Source organism: Amborella trichopoda, chromosome 10 (assembly GCF_054954075.1).
Source record: "Amborella trichopoda isolate Santa Cruz 75 chromosome 10, AtrichopodaSantaCruz75HAP2 v2.0, whole genome shotgun sequence".
Classification (NCBI taxonomy): domain Eukaryota; kingdom Viridiplantae; phylum Streptophyta; class Magnoliopsida; order Amborellales; family Amborellaceae; genus Amborella; species Amborella trichopoda.
In genome coordinates, this window is record NC_142345.1 from 33,488,145 (window position 1) to 33,512,663 (window position 24,519).

Sequence of the window (24,519 nt, forward strand, 5' to 3'; positions counted from 1 at the left end):
ATTTGATAAGTTGGATGTGCCATAAAGTTTTAAATTTTTTTTTTTTGAAGATTGAGATTGGTCAATGGAATAATTGCAGCCACCCAGTTTCACATTCAATGGCCAAGATTAATGTGACCACTAATAAACGGTTCGGCATTTATGAGCTACGGTCCAATAAAATTGAAAATTGTCTTTGGAATAGGCGGCACGGCACTGTACAGTTGCGGTCCGACAGTCATGCGTTTCTTTTTATTGGGATCCGAAAATGATTTGTTATGTATAAGAAAGATATTTTTGTTAAAAATAAATAAATTTTTTATATTAAAGGTATTTACTATAAAACTTGATTTTTGAAAAACATATGTTTAAAAAAATTAGGGTGGGAGTAAAGTGGCTATACAGTCTATTTGAAGTTTTCTTTTTTATTATTATTATCGGTGGTTCCCACGATAACTTTAGACTTTGCTTTGTTTTGGGTGAAACCACTAAAAATTCGGTGAAATTTATAAAGTTAGCGCACCATTATGTTTTTGATTTGTGTGCTTCTGAAAAGCCTTTTTGCCTTTTTGGACTCAACCTACGAACCAACGAACTTCTTTATTAAATGCAACAATTAAACGATTTCTAGTATTCGGACAAATAAATCTTCCACGTGTTAATAAATACAAATTTGCCGCTTCTTTCTCGGATCGTTTTTTTGCCACGTCTGACATCAACAGTGAGACCAACACCTGTCCCCGGCATCCTCTTCTTGCTCCCTCTGAAGCTCTTTCCTGCTCTCTCCTCTCTTTCTCTCTCTACAGTCTATTCCCTACTTTCTCTCTCTTCCCCTCCCCCTCTCTCTCTAAACTCTTTCCACCTTCTCTCTCCTCTCTCTCTCTCGTGTCTTTCAGCACCCAATTTCCCTCTCCATGCTCTCTCTAGGCCTTCCATCTCTCTCTGTTTCTCTTTTCAAATAAAACATTCTTCCTTGGAAGTTTGAACCATTAAACCTGCAAATCAAGGAGTATAATAAGAGGGGGAATGTGCGTGTATGCGGTGGTGAGCATCAGAGACAATGAGCTTACAAAATGTTGCGTTGGAGAATGGGACTGATCACAATCATGTGGTTTCCATCTCTATTTTTGTGGCTCTGTTGTGCTTATGCATTGTTGTGGGGCACTTGCTCGAGGAGAACCGTTGGGTTAATGAGTCCATCACTGCTCTACTAATCGTATGCTCTCTCTCTCTGGTCTTTGTTTTCGATACCAAGATGATGAGCTTAAAACAAATTCCCTGCTTGCAGTATTTTAGAGAGAGAGATGGAGAGAGAGTTTGGCTTGTTGGTATGTTTGGTATGGATGGCCCTGACTCTCAAATTGCAAATGTTGGGTCTGTAAATGGGGAGAAATTATTATACAGCCCGAGTTTTTAGATAAAATGTTTGAGACACCTCTATTTGTTCAACAGCAATGGTTATGCAAGAGGGAATGTAAGTTTTATTCTATTGTACTGCAGAGTAGGGATTTTTTTTTTCCATTGATTACAGTGTAGGGTAGTTTGGAGGAGTTTATAAATTTGAAGAGATTATGATTGATGTTATTTTGTACCGAGATTGAGCCCTATCTTTGATGAGGTTCATGATAGGTGTTTGATGTATCAGCAAACAAGATGTGAAAAAAAAAAGTTAATTGCATGGTTTAAAACAGCGTCTGAAAATTCTGCCGAGTTACTCAGACTCAGCCCCTTGCCGAGCGTAGTGTTCTGGCAAGATAAAAAGGTCCCAAAAAATATAAAAATACTTTTTTTTTTTTGTATAATATTGTACAAATATTTATGTGTAATTTTGATGCTTTTGGTGATGATTTGTGAGTTTTTGTCATATGCTCTATTTTTATATTTTTCTTTTTAAGGATTTTTCTGAAATGTTTCTAGCTATATAACAAATTTTTTTTTTTTTTCTAAATCCTCTCTTTTATATATTTTTCCATCTTATTTGGAATTATAATGTCGTTTATAGTTTAAATTTTGTTTTTTTTACCCTTGTTTTACCCCTTTTTTTTCTTTGTCTTTAGCAATTTTTTTTATTTTGATTTTGATTTTTAAGTCCTTTTTGGGCCTGTAAGTCGCCCGGATAACTTTGCTCGGGTCCGAGCCAAGTTTTTTAAACCTTGGTTTAAAATTTGGACTCTACTGTTAGTTTGGTTGTTGGTCAAAACCAGAATTTTGCAATTTGGACCTGAATTCTGCTGAATTTTCTTTTCTTGTAGAAGGTGGGAACTAGGTTAAAGATTTAAAAGAGGCCAATTTGATAAATGGACTGGCAAACTGTTCCAAATTCTTGATCTTGGTCTATGGAAAAAGTTCAGTTGAATAACAAACTCCACATCATGAATTTTGAGTTTCATATGAATCTCTGCTCAAGTTTTGGCAAAATTTGGATTGAAAATTTTGATCTTTAATGGATTAATGATATTGAGATATGGCTACTTTAGCTGGAAATGTGGGGTCTTGTTAGTTGGATGTTTGGATGTTGATTCCAATGTCAGTTCTCACCAAAAACAAATTACATTCCAAACTGACAAAAATTCAGAGTAACTGAGATTGATGATTTCCCTATGTGATATATTGTACAAAATGATTACAGGTTGGATTACTTTAATCAGATTCATGTTCCATTGCTTCCATAAATTCATGGAGGCATTCATATTGTTCTCATGCAGGGATGCTTCACTGGCTTTATTATATTGCTATGGAGCAAGGGAAAAAGTTCTCACATCTTGAGATTTGATGAGGAATTGTTTTTCATCTACCTTCTTCCCCCCATTATCTTCAATGCTGGGTAAGCATGTATGTGAACCTTGCCCTTTTTATAGTTCTTACGCAGATAGAAGCCTGAGACACTTATTTCGAAAGTCAAGCATTCGAAGCTCAATTTTTTCATAACCCTTTCAGATTCCAGGTCAAGAAGAAGCAATTCTTTAGGAACTTTTTTACTATAATGCTCCTTGGTGCAGTTGGTGTTTTCATCTCATTTGCCATCATTTCTGCTGGTACTATACAAGCCATTCCGATCTGTTACTTGCCTTTTCAATGTCCTTAACTTTTAACAAGAGAACTATGAAGAGCATGAAATACCCTCATGAATGTAGAGATTCCATATGCATTACCATCTCTCATATTCTATTATCTAAATATATGTTGGTGATTAGGAATGTTTGTCAGTGTATCCTTACTAGTGGGTTGGGCGTGAGAATTCTGCTGGTCGCATACAATGATGTATTGGCCGTGAAGAAGGCTTGATCCACAACCAATTTTAGTTGAGTTAGTGGTTGGTTGGGACTTTTTTGAAGTGTCAATCACTTTAAACTTTCAAAGTTTTGTATGCATGAGAAATATGTATGTACAATAATCTTCATCATTCTTACTGTACAACTTGAGCTAGCTAAATGTGGTTGTTGTCCTTGAATGGTCTTTAAATATTGTAATCTCTATGAAATTTGATCTCTTTGCATGATGGATCAAAATTGTGTCCATTAATTGAACTAAAACTGCATGGGTCCATGATTCTGCTTCATTTATAGTGTCAGTTCGATCCAGTCAAATTGGATATTTTTCATGAAATGTATAAGTGAAAGCTTATTGTCTTGTGGTTTTATAGGTTGTTGGTGGCTATTTCCAAAGATCGGATTTGTTGGCCTTAGGGTGCGGGATTATTTTGGTGTGAATCTTGTTCCCTCTGTTACCTGAGTATGTTTAATGGTACCTAAAAATATGTGCCCCTTTGCATAATATTGTTCAAATATTAATCCCGGATATTAATGAAGTTTTTGCATATTTCAGCACTTGGAACAATATTTTCATCAACTGATACTGTCTGTACCCTACAGGTGACTTGAATATTGTGAATTCCGGAAGAGAAAACATGTAGAACTTCTCATATTTTACGTGGCCAACTTTACCCTGTCATGACTAATTTTTAATCAAAATGCAGGTACTGAATCAAGATGAGACACCTCTTTTATACAGTCTTGTATTTGGTGAAGGAGTTGTAAACGATGCTACATCTGTAGTTCTTTTTAGAACAGTCCAAAAACTTGATGTTTCAAGGCTTGATCTTCGTGTGGCATTATATACTTTCAAAGATTTTCTCTACCTTTTTGCTACAAGCACGTCTCTTGGGATTGTGGTAAGTCAAGATTCATCGACCTTTTTCTAGATAAAGGAAATTCCAGGGCTTAAAATTTTCTATGTAAAGCAATAATTTATTGATTTCCCTTGACTATTGTGTTGTTCTATTTTGACTATCTTTGATTATAGACGTTCATTGTCTCCTAATTCGGCTTGTAAATGTTTTAGAGTGGGCTTTTGACTGCATATGTTATCAAGGCCTTGTACTTTGGTAGGTGAGTGACTTCGCTATCTGCTATGCTCTCAGTGGTTTACTGGTTTTATTTTTGCTCGTTATTGTGATGAAATTTATTGCATTAATATTCTGATTCACTAACAGGCATTCAACTGACCGTGAAATCGCCCTCATGATTCTAATGGCTTATTTATCCTACATGCTGGCTGAGGTAACATGGCCTTATCCTGTTACGATCCACACATGCACAATGAGACAAACTTGAATATGCTTATATGTCTTTATGTTAGTTAAAGTACAACACAAACATATGTGTTCACATGATGCGCAGGATGCGGTGTTGGGGCATCCACCATCTCTTGGGTTCATCTTCACTGCCTGTTTTAAGAATATATGGTTGATGTCCCTCCCCCTGTGGATTGCATCTGTATATTCTGTGTTCTGCTTTATGTTTTAATGTCTATAGATGAATATAAGCACATTTACATACATACCTCGATGCAAATTTTGCTCGTGCAGTTATTACACCTAAGTGGGATTCTCACTGTCTTCTTTTGTGGGATTGTTATGTCACATTATGCATGGCATAATGTAACGGAGAACTCAAGGATCACTACAAGGCAAGTAAAACTGTTGCTTACAAGCAATGATAACTGTACTTGATTATTGGTTGAATTTTTTTGGAAAGCATGGTTTTCTTCTGCCTTCATCTACATATAACAGGTGCATGTTATATTCATGTGCTGTCTCTTGCAAATCTGTTTGTCAATGCACATATACTTTTCCCACTACTATATGGAGTTAATGCAGAACGATCTTCTTTGTGCTTGTTTCGGGAATTGTGCGAGGGAGAAGCCTAGAATTTCCTTTAAGCTGCAATTCCACTTCTGTGTTGGGATCTGATAAAATTAAGTTGTTTATCATTATTTTCATTTTTCAAATATATCCCCTTGAATGTATTTTCATCCATATTTTTATTTTATGGGTTCTATTGAACATCTTTTGAGCTCTCTATGTTACTTTAATGAGTTAGTTTTATGTATGGCTGTGCCAAATAAGGCCACTTTCTATCTGGAGTGACTTGAGCATGGATCACTTATGTTTTTTCTAATTTCATATTTGTGTGCCTTCATGTTTCCTTCTCCTCAATAAATGTTACTGTTACAACATTGATGTGCATGAATCCAATATTCATTGATTAGTATGTCTGATACCCTGGATCTGTTTACCATCTGCAGCACTACAAGAGGTACCGTGCCATCTAGTGATGAGCCCAAAATTCCATATAAGAACCTTCTCACGATCATTGTGATGGTTTTGGTTTTGCAGCATCTTTAAACCAATCATTACTAAATTTTTTTTTCCAAATGGTATTTTTTGGTGGTTTTGCTTTCATTATTCTTGTGATAGACTCTGATGCAAATTGCTTTGATGTGTTAACTTCTGCGGTGGTCATTTATGTGCAAGTTCTAGATCTGCTGAAGTTCTCGATGTGTGCATGAATATGCAAGCAACTTTTATTCAATTCCTTTGAAGTTCAGGAGCATACCTGTATTTTATTTGCCTTTGAAGTTGAGAATTGCACTTATCAAGAGTCATGCTTTGTGCAACCATATTTGGCGGTTTGGGACGAAAGCATGACATGACAGTTCATTTTTGAGTTGGGTGATTGAGTTTCTCCTTTCATTCTTTAACAACCTGAGAAAAATGGCACCAACCCATTCTTTGTGCATCATTTTATCTCATGATATTTCGTAGCTAGTTCTGAGAATGGGATTTTACTTTCTTCAATAATTTCTTCAAAATCTCTTGATTGATATCTTAGCTGGTCTTTTCTACTGAAATGAATGTACGAGTCAACAACAAAAAGATGGACTACTAAGAAATTCTCAATTATTTTGTAGGCATGTTTTCGCAACAATGTCCTTCATCTCAGAAACATTTATATTCCTTTATGTGGGAATGGATGCCTTGGATATCGAGAAATGGAGGATGAAGAAATCGAGGTCTAAACTTTTATTAACTGATTTCTTATGGGTAGTTTATTGACTGTCCCTTTTATTGACCATGAATCATGGCTCTGTTGCAACTATTTCCTATAGCTCATAAGAATTATAATGTTCTTTCATCCATTTACTACTTTTCTTAGATAACAATGAAAGGTTGAAACCTTATTGCAATGGCAATGATTAAGGCTTGTTTGTTTCGTGTGGGGTGCACATGCACGTCCATATTTCATAAAGGGTGCGGTTTGTATAGAGCTTAGGCTTTAAGCAATCAAATTAGAGCCTAGCTTCAAATAGTATCAAGTAATGTGGTTTCGATACTGGAAATCTTAGTGATAGCCTTAAAATACATTTTCATCTTTCTTTATAAAGTTCAAAGCTTCAAAAATAGTGTCGATCGACATATCTATGAAAACTTGAAAATCTCAAAAATTGACGGTTCAAAAATGCGTTATAAAATACACTATTTTCAAAACTTGAAATCCATTTTTTCTCATGTCCATGCATCTTGATGTCGAGATGATCAATTTGAGGATCTTTGGGCATCAAAACAACTTCTTCTAGTGAAATTTTTGAGGTAGTCTCAAATTTGATTGTTTAGATCCTGGGCTCTATATAACCTTTTCTGTTTCATAAATGACTACCTTGCACATTATGGAAGATGAACCAACAAAGAAAGTACGGACTACTTTTTTTATTAGAATTTTCTTCATATTTTTTTTATTAGAATTTTCTTCAGAAGACGATAAATATTATTGCCTCTATACCTGTTATAAAAGTATGACTTATTTTTGTATTTGCTGCCTATTGATAACACATCCAATTTACAATGGTTCAAATAGCATCTAGATTGTAACTTCCTTGAGATTAGCTCAAAACATTTGCTTTTTTCTTGATGGGTCAACTAACTATTTGTTGAAGACATAGCTGAATATAGTATAACTTGGCCACTCGAATTATTAGGTAATGTATTTTACCATGTTTAATAACATTTCTCTTTTTTGCCCCACCCTGTGCTTTATATTTTTTTTGAGAAATCATTTTTTTAGTATTTTCAATATTTCATTGAATTCATGATAGATAAGCAGTAACCTTGGCTTGAAATCTTATTACTCAAAAATTAAACAGCACATGGAGTCATAGACATATAATATGTGGGTGTGAGCACGTGCTAGATTATATTGCATTAATGCATCCCAGATATATATGATTTTTCATCATATTGATGCCATTCATTCAAGCTGCAATATTCATTTCTTATCAGTGCCTCAATAGATGGACTATTTGTAGAGTAGAAGACATGTACTCCAAGGGATAATGTTGGGATTTTCAAACGCAGAATATATTTAATTTTATGACTTTCTTGTTAGTGTTATGTTTTGAAGTTCATACTGCAGGTGTAGTCTCATACGTGAAAAGTTGATTGCGAAAACCCTTTCCTTCTGTAGACAGATTGGGTTCACTTTATCGCTATGAACAAGGAGTTATGATGTAGTGTCTATATTATATGTTGCATTGGACCTCTTCATTCATGTATGCACAAAATATTTTTATAAAGCATAAATGAGTTTATTTTTCATTAGTTGGGAAATTTATGCACATGTCCTCCTAAATTTTCGTTATTTTGGAAATCCCAATATTTTCACATTATTACATTCATACCCTTTTTTCCTGCAATTTTTTCAAAATAATGATATGGGATAGGTTTTTATACTTCCCGTATCCCCTACCATTCAGCCGTCCAAATTTGATCAAGAGAGCCACTCATTGTTTGATCTTAGATCTGATGTCTCAAAGTATTTTATTTTTAATTTTTTTTATACAAATTGTATGAACATGAATTTTGGTACGTGCCATATTTTCATTGGGGCGCACCTATAAAAAATATTAAAAACAAATTTTTGATAAAATTTAGTGACCAAAATACCCCTTAAAAATTTCAGGGGTATTTTGGTCATTTTATTTTATTGGAAATATTTGTTTTATATTTTTCGCTAGTGCGAGTTTAGTAGAGGATAGGACGTACAAAATTTGGTGTTAAAATAGTTTGTAGAAAAAATATTAAAAATAAAATAGTGTAGATACTTGACATTGTGATTGGGGCAATCTTAGCTTTCCATTCAGAATGGACGGTTGGATAAGGGGAGATATATAAGTTTTATGTTGTAGGGGAAGCATAAAAAGCTTGTTCCTAATGATATTGAAAGTCTAAAGTTTTACACTTGAAATAAAGTATTTGGATAGTGGTTATAAGGCTTTTTGGAGGCCAAGGCTTTCCTTAGAGAACTTTGGAATTTGAGAATTTCAAGTTTCTTAAACTAGATTCTTAAAATCTAAAGTTCTTTTAGAAAATCCTTGCTCTCTAGGGAAACAAATTTTTTTTTTTAAATAATTTAATTATTTCGGATTTTAAAGTTCCAAAGTGAGGGCAAAAAAAAAATGATAAATGGGTGTGAACGTAATATTCACATGTTAAGGAGATTTTTCATAACAGTAATTTAATGGAATAGATTTATAAAAAAATATGCTTAGGGTGTGTTAAAATTTTTTTATTTAAGTTGAAGAATCTAGGTGTCCTTTTAATATTTTTTATGGGTAGTTTTGCCCTTATATATATATATATTTTAATGATATATCTAGTTTAAGAGGTGCGTGAGGGGTCCGTCATGAACCTACCGGCCCTCATATCTCTCTCTGCTTGTGTCTTTCTCTTTTCTCTAATCTAGATTTTCTGACACGCAATCATTGTAGATTTTTTGACATGGTATCACTGCAGATCTGAGATGTTTTTGTCTTCCCCTTTCCTTTCATCTTGCCTATTCTTTTCATCTTCCTCTTTTATTGGACACTTTCCTTTAAACTTTGCCCTTTTGTTGAACCCTTTCCTTTCATCTTCTCCTTTTTTAACAAATTCTTTTCATCTTCCCTGCTCCTTTCATCTTCTCCTTTCTTCCCCTTTCCTCTTTCTTCCCCTTTCCTTTCATTTTCTCCTATTGTTGAATCCTTTTCCTTTAGGTCCGTTCGCTTTTTTTGAACCTTTCTTTTCATCTTCCCCTCTCCTTTCACCTTCCCCTTTTTTGAACTATTTCCTTCAAAAAAAAACAAAAGGAATCACCATCTCTTTCCCCTATCTTTATTTTTTAACCATAAAAACCTAGGACTGCTCGATCTAAACCCTATCTCTGTTTCCTAGAGCTTTGTGCACAGAAGGCCATGTGGATTTGTTGTTAGTGTGCTTAGGTTGTGTGTGTCTTTCACTTTCTAGATTTACAAAGAGGTCGTGATCTAGTTTCAATAATGGCAGCGTGGTGATGCTCAGATGTGTTTAATATGGTGTTGCTATAATTCTTCAAGTGTGAGAACGTGATCAAATCTAAATGATAAATATCTCTCTTTTGTGGTTCTAACATTTTTTTTTAGAAAGTTGACTTTTATGTTAATAAAGTATAAAGATACAAGTGAGAGTACTACGAAATTTAGGCTATCGCCTTAACAGGGTGCCCTACAACAGATTAAAAAAAAAACAAAAAAGAAAAAAAAAAGAAAAGAAAGGGGGAGTGCTAGGTGGGGTCAGGATTCCCTTGGGAAGAGTTGAGACTAGCTCCCTCCCTTGCTAAAGCATCTGCCTCATTGTTAGCTTTTCGATGGGTGTGTCTCCAAGAGACTTGAATACTGCTACTGAGGTGGCCAATTTCGGCAAAGATGTTATCTAATCTCCACAGACAGGGGGCAATGCCAGATGCCCAAGCAATGATGTTGCTGGAGTCCCCTTCTACCGTCACTTGTGTGCTCCATAGAGAATGAAATCTTCTAAGTCCCTCGAGTAGAGCCTTAGCCTATGCTATTGTGGAGTCCACAAGTCCTATAGGCAAGGCGTGGAATAGGAGGATCTGCCCAGGTTAACATTGTACTAGTCTTGTGTGAGTGACTGAAATTTGCCGCTCTTTGTTGTCCTCTTTCCTCTTTGTTTTATCTACTCATGGATAAAGAAATTAAACCTAGAATCCTTTGCCTTCCTTAAATTGTGGGGGGGGGGGGACAAATCACCTTGGTGAAATTAAATGTGTCCAATTATGTTGGATGGGCTCAATTTGTCATAAGTATCTCTTGGTGTAGGGGGGAAGCTGAAATACTTGACTGGGGATAAGCCTAGTAAATCTGATAGTAGATATTAAGAATGGATGAGGGAGAATTATATAATCATGACCTGCTTGTGTATTATGGAATTCCAAATTATCATGACTTGGTTGTGGAGTAGTATGGAATTTCAAATTAGTGCTAATTGATATTTCTTGATACAACTAAAGAAATTTGGGACACTCTGAAAGAAAAATTTCATCAGATAAAAATCGCTCATATATAAAAATCTCTCGGTTATATGAGCATCCAGGAAAAGTGTTCAATGAGTGAGTATTATAGTACCTTCAGGGGTATGTGGGAAGAGTTGAATATCGGCCTAAATCTAGTGTGTGGATTTGTAGAAGCAGCAGTGTGAAGAAATTAGGGTTGCCAAATTTTTGTCTGGCCTTAATCCTGAGTACCATTTGGCACGTGGACAGATCTTGGCAAGCAGCGAACTCCCATCTCTCACAAATATCTATGCGTGCATTGTACAAGTTAATATCTCTACTTCTCCCACTCCTTTTGACTCGAAGTATTAATGATGGATCGGCCTTGAATGCAGCTGTAGGGAGAGGTGATGGAGGCAGAGGTCGAGGATGTGGTCGTGACTTAGGAAAAGGCCAAGGTAGAGGTGATGGTGGGAGGGGTTGAGGAACTCACAAGTGTATGCATTGCGATATACAAATCATATAGTTGATAAGTGTTGGGAAAATGTTGGTAAGCATGCTTGGGAAAACTAGGCTACTTACACATCTTAGAGTGATGACCTTTATCTGAATCGACCTAGAGACACCAACTGTCGGATTCTGTTGGTGACTGTTGTGCTCTCCAAATAAGAATATAATATACTTGTTAAATAAGTACAGCAGTCTATGGTTCCCTCTTCCTCTTCTGTTGCCACTCTGCCAATTCAGGTACTTCTGTGCTTTTTGCCTACCTGTTCCCTGGGTCACTGACTCAGGAGCCTCTGATCACTGGTGTGTCATCTTTTTTGGCATCTCTAAATGACTGCACTTCTAATTCCTCTGTTACCCTAGCTGATGGATCACTGTCCAATTTGTCAGCTGAGGTACAATTTTCCCTTTCTCTGTCATTTGTAGTATACGTTCCAAAGTCCCCTTTTAGTTTATTATCTGTGAGTAAATTAACCAAAGCACTTCATTGCTCTGTTTCAGGCTGTAAAGACGAAGATGACCATTGGTGGCGGGTATGAGTTGACGACCTATATTACTTGGATCATAGTTTTTCTTCACTCTGTTGATTTTTCTTTCTTTTGGCATGGTTGGCTCGGTCATCCTTCTCTCAATAACTTGAAGTCCTTAATTCCTTGTTTGGAGTCTATGTTTGCTTTAAAACGTGTACTTTTTAGTTAGGAAAGAATCATAGGGTGTTATTTTGTCCTAGAGTTGAGAAACAGAGACTTGTTTCATTTACACTGGTTCATTTTGATATATGGGGTCCAATTAGAGTATAAAGTTTGTCTGGTCATTAGTATTTTGTAACTTTCGTGGGTGATTTAATAAAAGAGACATGGTTATATTTAATAAAAGAGAGATTATTTTCTCCATTTTTAAATTGTTTCACAAAGAGATCCAAACTTAATTCAATAAGAAGTGTGTATTTTACGTTCTGATAATGCTAAAGAGTATCTATCTAGAGAATTTCAGATTTATTTTGCTCAAAACGGGATTTTACACCAAACTTATTGTGCGCTTACTCTTCAACATAATGGGATTGCTGAAAGGAAAAATCAACACTCACTTGATGTAGCCCATTCTAAGCTCAGTAATATGCATGGTCCAAAGGTTCATTGGGGAGAAGCTCATGCTATTTAATTAATCAATAGTATGCACTCTTCAGTCTTAAATGGAAAAACACGACATTCAGTTCTCTTTCCTGATGTTCGACTGTTTGCTGGTCGTCCTCGAGTATTTAGGTGTGTTTTATTTTGTTCATATGTTAGGTGCTGGTAATCAGTGTTTGAAAAGTGGCATAGGCGGACTTTTTCAAAAAACAGGTGTGGATAAGGTGGACAGTATTAGGCAGAATCCTCTAGGCGCCCGCCTAGATGCTGCCTTGAAAATATAATAACTAATTTGTAATTATTAATTTATTAATTCATATTTATTAATTTGTATTTACTAAATTATTGGTAATTATTGATTATTAATTTATCAAAAATACTTTTGTATATGATAGTAATTATTAATTTATTGGTAAACCAAAACATTAGTATTAATTCGTAATTATTAGTTTATCGAAAATGCTTTTTGCATGTAACAATAATTATTAATTTATTGGTAAATCAAAAGATAATATTAATTCGTAAATATTAGTTTATGAAAAATGCTTTTTGCATATAACAGTAAGTATTAGTTTATTGGTAGACCAAATGATAGTATTAATTCGTAATTATTAGTTTATCGAAAATGCTTTTTGCATGTATCAGTAATTATTAGTTTATGAAAAAAGCTTTTTGCATCTAACAGTAATTATTAGTTTATTGGTACACCAAAAGATAGTATTAATTCGTAATTATTAGTTTATCGAAAATGCTTTTTTGCATGTAATGGTAATTATTAATTTATTGAAAAACAAAAAGATAATATTAATTCGTAATTATTAATTTCTTGAAAATGCTTTTTCATGTGATAGTAATTAATTTATTGGTAAACTGAAAAGATAATATCAATTTGTAATTATTAATTTATCAAAAATGCTTTTTGCATGTAATAGTAATTATGAATTTATTGGTAAACCAAAAAATAATATTAACTCGTAATTATTAATTTCTCGAAAATGTTTTTTGCATGTAACAGTAATTATTAATTTATTGGTAAACCAAAAGATAATATTAATTCGTAATTATTAATTTCTCGAAAATAATTTTTGCATGTAACAATAATTATTAATTTATTGGTAAATCAAAAAGATAATATTAATTCGTAATGAGTAGTTTATTGAATAATTTATTGGTAAACCAAAAGATAATATTAATTCGTAATTATTAATTTCTCGAAAATGCTCTTTGCATGTAACAGTAACTATTAATTTATTGATAAACCAAAAGATAATATTAGTTCATAATTATTAATTTCTTGAAAATGCTTTTTGCATGTGATAGTAATTAATTTATTGGTAAACCGAAAAAATAGTATTAATTCGTAATTATTATTATATAATATATACAATAAAATAGGGGGAGGTGTGGGGATCCAACTTAAAAAAAAAAAAAAAAAAAAATTGAAGGCCGCCTTTGGGTTTGGGCGCCTGCCTAGGCGGTCACCTCACCGCCTAGGTGGCCGAAAGCCCTTACCACCTAGGCGGCCGCCTACGCCTTCTTGAACATTGCTGGTAATGATAAGCTAGATCCTTGGGCTGTCAAATGTGTCTTTCTTGGGTATTCACAATTCTAGAAAGGTTATCATTGTTATGATCCTAGTTTAGAAAAGAATTTTTTTTTGTGCCAGGTTACATTTTTTTAAAATACTCCTTATTTTTCAGAAAAGAGTCATGTGCTTGATACAAATAACTTTTGTCATGCATTTGAAGAAGTCTCAAAAGCCCTTGCCTTCTATGATTCCTCTTCCTATTCCCTGTTGATACTTCTTCTTCACCCTAGTTACTTTACTCCACTGAATCTAGGACATCTACACATCATGATGTATCTCAAGAACAGCACATAAAGGTTTACATGAGAAGAAAAATGCAGGGTGGACATCCCCCACTAACTCAACCACCCACTCAATCATTGTCTTCGCCTAGTGATCCACTTCCTTATTGTGATGATGTTGTACTTATTGCCATCCGTAGAGGTATTAGGTTTTGTACTCAACATCCAAATTCACATTTGTTACTTTACAAATCCGTCTCCATCATGTCAAAGTTTCGCTTGTAGCCCTTTTATCTATTTTTGTTATCAAGAAGTACTTTCTCATACTGGGTGGAACAGAGCAGTGGAAGAGGAGATGGATGCACTTCATTCAAATGATACATAGGAAGTTATTGAGTTATCAGCTGGAAAGAGGGCTGTTGGGTGTTGATGGGTTTATGCAGTTCAAATATCAACCTGATGGCACTCTAGAAAGATTAAAAGCCAGATTAGTAGTTAAGGTTTATAACACAAACATTTGCATTCATTACTCTGAAAGATTTGCCCCTGTTGGTAAACTTAATTCAGTTTGAGTGGTTATATCTATTGCTGTTAACAAGGGGATGGCCGTTGTGGCAACTTGATGTCAAGAATGATTTTCATCAGGATGATTTACAAGAAGAGGTGTTCATGGAGCAACCACCTGGGTTTGTTGCTCAGGGGTAGTCAAATAAAGTGTGTAAGTTGGAAAAAGCCATTTGTGGCTTGAAGTAGTCCCCATGTGCATGGTTTGAAAAATTCAGGGCAATTGTTATAGCATATGGATTTTGGTGCAATCACGCAGATCATTCAGTATTTGTTTGGAAACAAGACTCTAGAATAATTGTTTTAGTTGTTTATGTTGATGATATTGTTGTTACTAGTAATGATCAAGTGGGAATCAGTCTTTTGAAGAGACGTACTAAGGTGTTTTCTCGGAATTGAAGTAGCTAGATCAAAGTATGGCATTAGTTTGTCTCAAAGAAAATATGTGACTGATTTGTTGATAGAAACTGGAATGTTGTGTGCTAGAGCAGTGGATAGGCCTGTGGATTCAAATATAAGATTATTGGCTGATCCAGGGGAGTTGCTTGAGGATCCAGGAGGGTATATTAGACTGGTAGGCAGGCTGATTTATCTGACCATCACAAGGCCAGATATTGCTTTTGCTCTGAGGATCCCCCATTAAGTCCCAAGTCAAGGATTGATTTACAAGCCAAATAATCGTTTAGCCATTTAAAGTTACTCAAATGCTGATTGGGCAGGTTCATCATCTGATGGGCAGGCTACCACATGTTATTGTACATTTATTGGTGGAAAGTTGGTAGGTAACATGGAGAAGCATGAGACAAGATGTTGTGGCTACAGCTAGTACAGAGACTGAAAAGAGCAATGACATGTACTAGATGTGAATTAATGTGGCTGAAAACACTGATGAAAGAAATGGGTTTGCTGTTCTTGAACCTATGAAGATGTATTGCAATAATAAAGCTGCCACTTATTTAGGCACTAATCTAGTGTTTCATGAAAGCACCAAGCATATTGAAGTAGGCTGCCATTTTATCCGAGAGACAGTTGTTAGTAAGCAGGTTTCTACTCCATATGTGAAATCTAAGGATCAGCTGGTAGACATCTTCACCAAAGGCCTTGGTTCTTGAAATGTTTCAAATAATTTGTTCCAAGCTAGGCATAGCCAACATTTGTGCTCCAGCTTGAGGAGTGTCAAAGTCTTTTTTATTTAAATTCAAGTATCCTTTCATATTTTGTACGGGAGGTTTTTCTGTATCATATTTTTTTTAGTGATATATAACAAGTTTAAGAGGTGCGCGAGGGGTTGGTCATGAACCTCATGTTACTCTCTTCTCATGTATCTCAAGTCTCTCTTTTCTCTTTTTTCTCTCTAGATTTTCTGATAGGGTGCCTTGTTTTTATTTTTCACATGGTAAAGTGATCTTGTCGCATCACATTGTAAATTGGAAATATGGTTTTGCCATTTGTTGTGCTTGAGTTGGTCTATACATATGTCTGTGATCTAATGTTGCATCACATTATAAATTGGAAATATGGTTTCGCTATTTGTTATGCTTGAGTTGGTCTATACATATTTTTGTGTTGTATGCTCATCTGATATCCATGTCAGATCTTGGCACCTTGAAATCAGTAATGTATGAATTTGTTTTGAGAATCCACTGGAACTATACTGACTTGTGCAACTACCCACCATATCTCTATATATCAGATTTCTACTTTCTGCTGATTTGTACCTGTTAGCCTGCGAAAGATATGCATAAGCAGTATGGACCTCTACTGCTAGGGTCTATATGCATGTGATCTGTACCCATCAGATCTCTACTTCCAACCAGCATATTTTTGGCCAATGGACTACAATATGTTTGTGTTGGTCATATGTTAAGAAGTCTGTGTTTGCTAAATGATGAGTCGTCCTCATTTTTTTTTCCTGGCCTGGTGGGGCGTTGAGATGCCCAAATCAACCTAGATTTTAAGCTATGCCTGTCAGTATATCTGTTTGTTTCACTTTCTGAATTATTCATTTTCTGTGTATCATTCTCATGAATCCTTCTCATTTTGCAGTTTCAAGACATCAATTGAGATCTGCTCTTCTGTACTTGGACTTATCCTACTTGGGCGTGCTGCTTTTGTATTTCCTCTGTGTGTTTTGGCCAATTATGTGACTGGGAAGGCTGAGAGTCCAAAGCTCACTTTTAAACGCCAGGTTTAATACATATCCGCCCCTCTTATGATACATATTACTATGGGTGTAGTCTATGAAGTTACAAGCTTGCTTAGTATTGACCTTTGTTTCCAGTTTGTTCATTGTCTTTTTGTCTATATTCACATTTGTTCATAGAAATCATTCACTAGAATGTATTGTTATATTATGTGAATATTATCAATGGTCTGTGATAGAAGACCTTAGAGAAGGTAAACCACAGATTGGAGAAGAAAATGAATAGGACTACTATTATGAATTGATTTTGGAACAAAACTAATCATTTATGAATTTGCTTTTTTCTGGATGCAAAATGAATCGAACTACTATTAACATGACATAATGATAGAATAGTTGTAACACTTAAATACAATTGTTTGTAAACCTCTTTAATAATTTCCCCTACCTTTCATGACCTTGAAAACTAGAGAGGTGGGAGGGATTGGTAGCAGCAGTTTTGTGTTAAGAGTCAATGGAACATACAAGAATTTTCATCGATTAGAGTTAAATTTGAATCCGTTATATACAAATGGCTGGATTTTATGAGGTACATAAATACCCCGGTAAAATAGTGTAGCAAAATTGCCCTTAAACTAATTAGGAAATTGTTACAAGACCATAGTTGAGATGGAGTGGAGGGTTAACCTGGGATGGCTGAAGCACCGCCTTGGAAGCACTGTTCAATGAGAGGCCTATGTATGGAAGCACTTGGAGGGTGCTTTTTCTTACACATGCATAGAATTTACAGTGATATATGCTGGTCAATTATAAATATGCATACATATATCATATGCATATTATTTAAAGTGATATATGTACGTCAATTATAAATATTGTGTGCGTGTGCATACACCGACCCCAATTAGTTGGGAAAAGGTTTTGACGATGATATATATATATATATATATGTAGGGAAAAGATCCTGTCAACCCACAGCCTAGATTGAATCTGGGCCCAATCCAATGGTCACGACCTCATTTCGTAATTGAATTTTCATTACTTTTATATAAATCCAAATCACTTGAAATTTTGAACATCTATTCTTAAAAAATATTAGAATCTAATAAAAATATTAAAAAAATAATGCAAAAAACATAAGTTGACCAAAATACCCCTGAAACGTTTTGAGGGTATTTTGATCAATTTATATTCTCGAATTAGTTTTTTTATAATTTTATTAGGTGTGCCTTGATGAGTAGAATGTACATCTAAATTTTCAAATAATTTGGATTTGTAAAAAAAAAATGAAAATTGAAATACAAAATAAGGTTGACACCGTCAGATATGCCTAGATTCAATTTGGGCCATTGGCTGACACTGTAGCAGTCAGGCCGTAGGCTGATAGCGTCCATTCCCATATATATATATATATATATATATATATATATATATATATATATATATATATATATATATATGAGTAATGATCCAATGCAATGGTTGTATCATAGTATAATGCAACGACACTTCTAGAAAACCATGTTTGTGGTATTTGTATGACCCCAAATTTTGCACACACCCTCTCTTCATCTGAATAATCAATCCCCCAAAAATATTTGAACCCTAGATATGGTCCAAATGAGTCCTCTCCAAAAACGAATCTAGACCATTCACTTTGTGAATTTCATGATCTTAGCCTTTATAAACTCAAAATCATTTTTTTCTTTTTTAACATTGTTCATCTAATGATAATGAAGCCATCCAAAAAAATTGAAAACGAAAAAATCCTTCTAAGACCTAGATCTAAACATCTTACAAAAATGAACGGCCAAAGTTAATTGGGCTAAAAAAATACTTTTTCGGTTATGTTTTCAAGTTTTTTTTTTTTTTTGTGATTGTTCATGAGAATGAAAAGAGTGCATGTTTCAAATTTTGGATCAAACAACTGACCATAAGATGGTTTTTTAAGATTGTTGCATCATATTACTATACAATGGTTGCATTGAATCATTGCCCTATATATATATATACATATGGAAAAAGTTTATAGAAGGACGCAACTTTAAAATGTAGAATTAAAGATGCATCTCAAAAATCCATCATAAAAGGTTGTTTGGATGTTGGAAAACCTCTAATTGATCATCTTGATATCAAAATGTATGAATATGAAAAGAAAAAAAGATTTTGAGTCCGCGAAATAGTGTATTTTGCAACACATTATCTGGACCGTCCATTTCAAAGTTTTCAGATGTTCATAGATCTACTTGATTTGAACCATTTTTAGGCTTTAAAATTTTATAATTAGATATGAAAATAAATTCTCAAGCCATCCTAAGAAATTTTTATATCAAAATTACATTTATGATAAAATTTATAGGTGTGTCTTGATTGGATTGTTTAAGGTTGCAACTTTATGCAAACTACACCCTATATATATATATATATATATATATATAATTGATATCTAAAAAATTGGAAATATGACCAACATTTTAGTATTATCTAAACAAATGCACAATGAGAATTTTATAGTATGAAATTCCTTTTAAAAATTGAGAAAAATGAGATTGTAGGCCATGCTAAGAACTGAATTTGGGAAATGCTCATGTCCCAACTGTGAACCGAGGGATTCACTACCATGAACAATCTGGTTTTGGAGAAACAGGGTGATTCCTCGATTGGCTTGGGACCATCCAGGACCAAGTACCCCTTGGTTTGAGCCCGACTCTGGCAATTCCAGGTTGGCTCGCTGGTTTTAAACCAGATTGTAGGCCATGCTGGTTTTCAACCAACGATGCAAACCATGACTATGAGAAAGGAAAAACTAGTCTACATGTGGCATTAGCTAGAAAGTCATCAGAAAGCAAAATATCTTGTCAAAATCAAAGACACTAGGTTGAAAATTTAAATTTTTTTGAAACGAGAACCCTTGATGGGGAAGGGACCTCTTCTTGGGCTCCAGCTTCAGCTCTAAGATTGCCATAGTGAGATTCCAAGGTGAAAATCACCAGCCCTCAACCAAGCTCTCTGCATCTACGCAAAAGACTAATATGCATTTAACATTCAATAAGCGCCCCCCTGGGTGCGAATTGGCGCACCCGTAGAAATGAGCAAGAATTGGCTCGCAAGATAATCATGCCACTATTTAGTAAGAGCCTTGTAAATAAGTCAATGAGCTGATCTCCAGAAGATGTAAGGGTGAGTAAGAATGTCACGAGCAAATCTTTCTTGAATGGAGTGATGTTCCACCTCATTATGATTGGTTTGATCATAGAATTCAGGGGATTGGTGGCAAACTTGATTGCCTGATTTAGGATACCTAAATCAAAGAGAAGAATGAGTCTATAGAAGTCCATCAGAGGCAACAGACATAACGCAACAAGTAGCTTCGGCTGTTTATTAAAAAACCACAAATTGTTATTTCCTTTGAAGGGAACTGAGAAGATGGTACTTCTGTAATCCAGTCGTATGACTCGTTGCACCTGAGGCAGGTTCCAAGACAGTTGAGAAAATTGGATTGTACACTAGGTATAACTGACAATGAAGCCTGAATGTGCTTGAAGAACTTATTGAGGTGCTTCCATAGAAAGAGATCCATTGGACATTACATATGAGGTCGCTATGCCTGAGTTTAAAATGAGTTTTCTATTAAAGAACTTATGATATTGGATTGATCGTGGTGAAACCCCAAAACAATTGAAAAATAGATTTCTATTAACAGACCTGAGAGAAATCCAAAAACCTCTTGAAACCTTATATACACGCGAAACTTCTTTGATTCAAACCCCTCCAATACATAGAATGGAATTGGAAGAACTAGAGAAGAAAATTCCTAAAGAAATTTGAGAGTTCGAGTGATTATATGGAAACACACCATCACGTGTACGGACTTGTACAGTGATCACTACACTACTGCCACAGTGATCTGCTATAATGATTGCTCAAGTACTACTGCAGTACAACTGAACAGATTCAGATTGTAGGTCCAAACTTAAAGACTGATTCCTTAAGGAGCGTTAACCAATTTTTGCATAATGTAGTGATTTTCTCTATAGATTCAAATTGAATGAGGTTTTTGATTTAAGTTTAGCTTTAATGCTATGTTAAAATCAGGAACTTGGAGGGAATTCTTATTTTTAGAATCATGGATCAGTCCTATATAGATAGATTGCTGGGTTGTGCGAAGTACATAAATAACCTTGTGCGATAATATGGCAAAACTATTCTCAAACTAATTAAAACATTACAATCTGAAATACAAGATCAATATAGATCTCAGTGGTGTGAACTCACAAACAAGTCCAACAAGGCTCAAAGCCTTCGTAAGTAAGATGGCAATTGATGTTCCAAAGATGCAAGTAAAAATAATATTTGACCATTGATTCAAAAGTGGTCCGCCCAGTGCTTAGGCGTGCTAGGGGGCTTGGGCGCAGACCAACTAGGCAGTTGTCCCTGGGTGCCCGGGTAGGGGCCTAGTACCTCGCGGTGGGCTCCAAGGGAACTGCACCTGCCTCGGTGCAAAAATAACCATTGGGTGGGGTATTTTTGATGTTTTTTTTGTTTGGTTTAAAAAAATGCATGAATATGCATTTTTTGTACAAAATCTGAACCTAAAATAGGATTACTAGAGGCCCCTTGCCCCCATTTGAACTAGACATCCCTTGTCCCCTTTTGAACCTAGGCAGTCGCCTAGGCTCTGGGTGGCCTAGACCCCTCTGGGCACCTAGGCGGCGCGGGTCGTTTTTTGGAACACTATATTTGACCTTTTGGATGCCTGCAGTCCAGAAGTATTGAGGTGTGCAATTTTGGCATTTTTATTTTTGTTTAATATGTCATATGAGACATGAAAAATTTCAATGGAGTTGTTTTTATTGGCTGGAAGCATCTGCCTGTAGAATTTAAGCTGGCTCTGAATATTTCTTCTTCTCTATGGTGATCTTGAATATCTTAGACAAAAACGCATTCATTAATTCGTTACATTTAAAATGAGGATGAGGATTTGTTTTTTGAGACTTAACTGTTGTGGAATCTTTTTGTGTATTTTCAGGTGGTGATTTGGTGGGCTGGTTTGATGAGAGGAGCGGTCTCCATCGCTTTAGCCTTCAACCAGGTGCATGATGTTCTATATAATTGCAGAGACATCAGGATTTTAATATTCTTTTGACACAGTTTGTATATTTCCTTTATACTTTTGTTTTTATTCATGTATCTATCTGCCGTTTTTGTAGTTCACCTATTCTGGGGTCACATGGGATCCTGTTCATGCTACAATGATCACCACTACCATTATTGTGGTTCTCTTTAGTATGATGGTACGTTGGTAACTTTTTTGGTTAGTTCGTTTAGGCAAGAAATCATCATCCACTCATCTTCGATGAAACAATGTTTTTCATGTTATTGGTTGTTGTTGTGGTACCATAAGCCTCTTTAGGACAAATAATCAAGCCAATAGGTCATTTTGGGATAGTGCATCAAAACTTGTGCTAGTGCGTATATGTAAACTCTTGTTATGTAAGTTTGAGCTGGAACTGAGTGTGTGGAATCCATTATTTGCTTCCTGGTTGATTTTGGCGCAGGATTATACACCTATAATTATGCATTTATTTATGTTTAGGATTGTATACAATGAGACTATTTACCTTTGCTACAAGGTGGTCACAATTCTTTACAACCATTTGATGCGATATAAAGTACGAGAAATTTTGTTTTTAAGTTTGAGCATGGTCAATGGACAAATTGCAGCCACCTAATTTCACATCCAGTGGTTAAAATTAATGTGACACTTTGTATGAAAGGTAAATGGTCTCGTTCTATACTTTCTCTTATGTTTATTATGTATATAATAGCATCATTAAATTTAAGTGAAATCATCTTGATAGGCTGGCCATTGACTAAACATGCATGGCATATGACTAGAAATTGGAATAGAAATTAGAGCTATTAGACCCACACAGTCCTGATACATATTGTAGTTGTGTTATAGTTTTGTAGGTATCTGTCCTAATTGTCCCAGAGTAACTAGAAAGAGTTTGTAGGTATCTGTCCGAATTGTCTCAGAGTAACTAGAAAGAGTTTTTTGCACAGTAAGAGTCTAGGTAGAATATCCATTAGTTTTGCAACTCCATGTAAATCAAAGATTTGATCTCTTCAAACTCAGTCAACACTCATTAAAAAGTCAGGCCATGGAGATACGAATGAACGTCATACCCAACAAAACCAAGACGCACCTTTTCTTCTTGCTTGCATAATTTAGGCCGCAAAAGCAGTGAGTTCCATCATATTTTGCGGAGTGTCCGCACAAATAATTGTTTGGCAGGAGGCACTCCGCTAATTGATTTGCAATATCTGCCGGTTCAGAATCTTCATGAAAATGACCAGGAGACATTAGGGTGGCATGTCTCCTTGCTGTTTTATATATATATATATATATATATATATATATATATATATATATATATATATATATATATATATATATATATAGAGAGAGAGAGAGAGAGAGAGAGAGAGAGAGAGAGAGAGAGAGAGAGAGAGAGCTATCGATTTGCTTCAGATTGTGAACTTATTTTGATTTCAGGTGTTTGGGTTCCTAACAAGACCACTGATAGATATACTCCTTCCACACCATAAAAAATCAAACCATCAAACAAGCCCACCATCTCCAAAGGAAGAACTCAGCCTCCCTCTAATTTCAGTCGAGGATTCTGGTGGGCACCACGTTCTAAGGCGGAGAAGCAGTTTATCGATGCTGTTGGAGAGGCCTGCCCACACAATCCATTTCTATTGGAGGAAGTTTGATGATGCCTACATGCGTCCTATTTTTGGTGGGCCGGGATAAGCGCAAGGCAAAAGAAGAGAGAAGAAAACGCACAGGTAGTATCATAGTCGGTCGGAATATCTGCTCATATCACTGGTTCCTCTCTTTAGAAAGATATTTTCGACTTAGAGAGACATTGTTGATACGTGTGGTTTGAGTGTTTGAAGCCAATAATGAAGATAAGGACATGAGAACACTGTACATGTTTGATGGATGCATGCTGTTTTCCTTTTTTTGTTCTATTTGTTTTGTTCTTTATTTCTCCTCATGTATCATCTTTCTTTCTGAATGTAATGGAATTCCCTTTTTTCCCCTACGACATAAGACTTATATACTTTTATACTTACTATTATCAAAACCTCCACACTGTATGTCATGTCTCCACATTATTTTATTTTTAATCTTTCTTTTGAAATTATTTTGACACTAAATTTTGTACATCCAATCTTCTATTAAACTATATAAAAAATGTTTTTAATAAAATAAAATGATCAAAATACTTTTGAAAGTTTCAAGAGGTATTTTGGTCATTATATTTTATAAAAAATTTATTTTTAATATTTTTTATAGGTGTGTCCCAATGAGAAGATGGTATGTACCAAATTTCATATTCATACAACTTGTATAAAAAAATTAAAAATTAAATATTTGAAGACATTGGATTTAAGATCAAACGGTGAGTGAGTGGCTTTAATGAGAGGTTTTTTTACAGTTTTAAAATGGCATGCACCGTTTTCAGGTTATGAGGGAGGGGGGGGGGAATATCATGGGTGAATAATTTTATTTATGTCCAGTGAGCTATTGAAGAGGACAATGATGGTAATCATGATGATATTGTTGAGAAAAGTTTTTATTTACCCATGAGCCATGGATTTTGATACATTTTTTTCATGGGAAAATTCCATTCGCAACCCTAATTCTGCATTTCATGACATGATAGATTCT

At 35.0% G+C, this 24,519-nt stretch overlaps 1 protein-coding gene across 10 annotated transcripts; it reads left to right on the forward strand.

Moving 5' to 3' along the window:
* The first annotated feature begins 653 nt into the window (after positions 1–653).
* LOC18446676 (sodium/hydrogen exchanger 4) lies at positions 654–23,890 on the forward strand. 10 transcript variants are annotated; one of them, XR_016042545.1, is made up of 16 exons: positions 655–1,195; positions 2,685–2,803; positions 2,917–3,014; positions 3,623–3,682; positions 3,805–3,851; positions 3,956–4,150; positions 4,321–4,367; positions 4,472–4,538; positions 4,659–4,718; positions 4,847–4,947; positions 6,232–6,333; positions 11,631–11,662; positions 16,679–16,820; positions 21,805–21,867; positions 21,986–22,069; positions 23,335–23,890. XR_016042545.1 is itself a non-coding variant. In XM_020675100.2 (15 exons), the coding sequence occupies exons 1-15, from the start codon at positions 1,040–1,042 to the stop codon at positions 23,593–23,595; spliced, it is 1,602 nt and encodes a 533-aa protein (XP_020530759.1). In that variant the 5' UTR covers positions 655–1,039; the 3' UTR covers positions 23,596–23,890. The 10 variants fall into 10 exon arrangements, 7 of the variants coding, with proteins under 7 accessions (XP_011627976.1, XP_020530759.1, XP_088705616.1 ...); XR_016042546.1 differs by lacking the exon at positions 4,659–4,718 and having other exon boundaries at positions 654–1,195; XM_020675100.2 differs by lacking the exon at positions 11,631–11,662.
* The last annotated feature ends 629 nt before the right edge of the window (positions 23,891–24,519 follow it).

Coding starts and splice junctions, on each gene's coding strand:
- LOC18446676 (XM_020675100.2), top strand. CDS start 1,040: ATGAGCTTACAAAATGTTGCGTTGGAGAATGGGACTGATCACAATCAT. Junction 4,539..4,658: donor TATCCTACATGCTGGCTGAG/GTAACATGGCCT, acceptor CATGATGCGCAG/GATGCGGTGTTGGGGCATCC. Junction 4,719..4,846: donor TCACTGCCTGTTTTAAGAAT/ATATGGTTGATG, acceptor TTGCTCGTGCAG/TTATTACACCTAAGTGGGAT.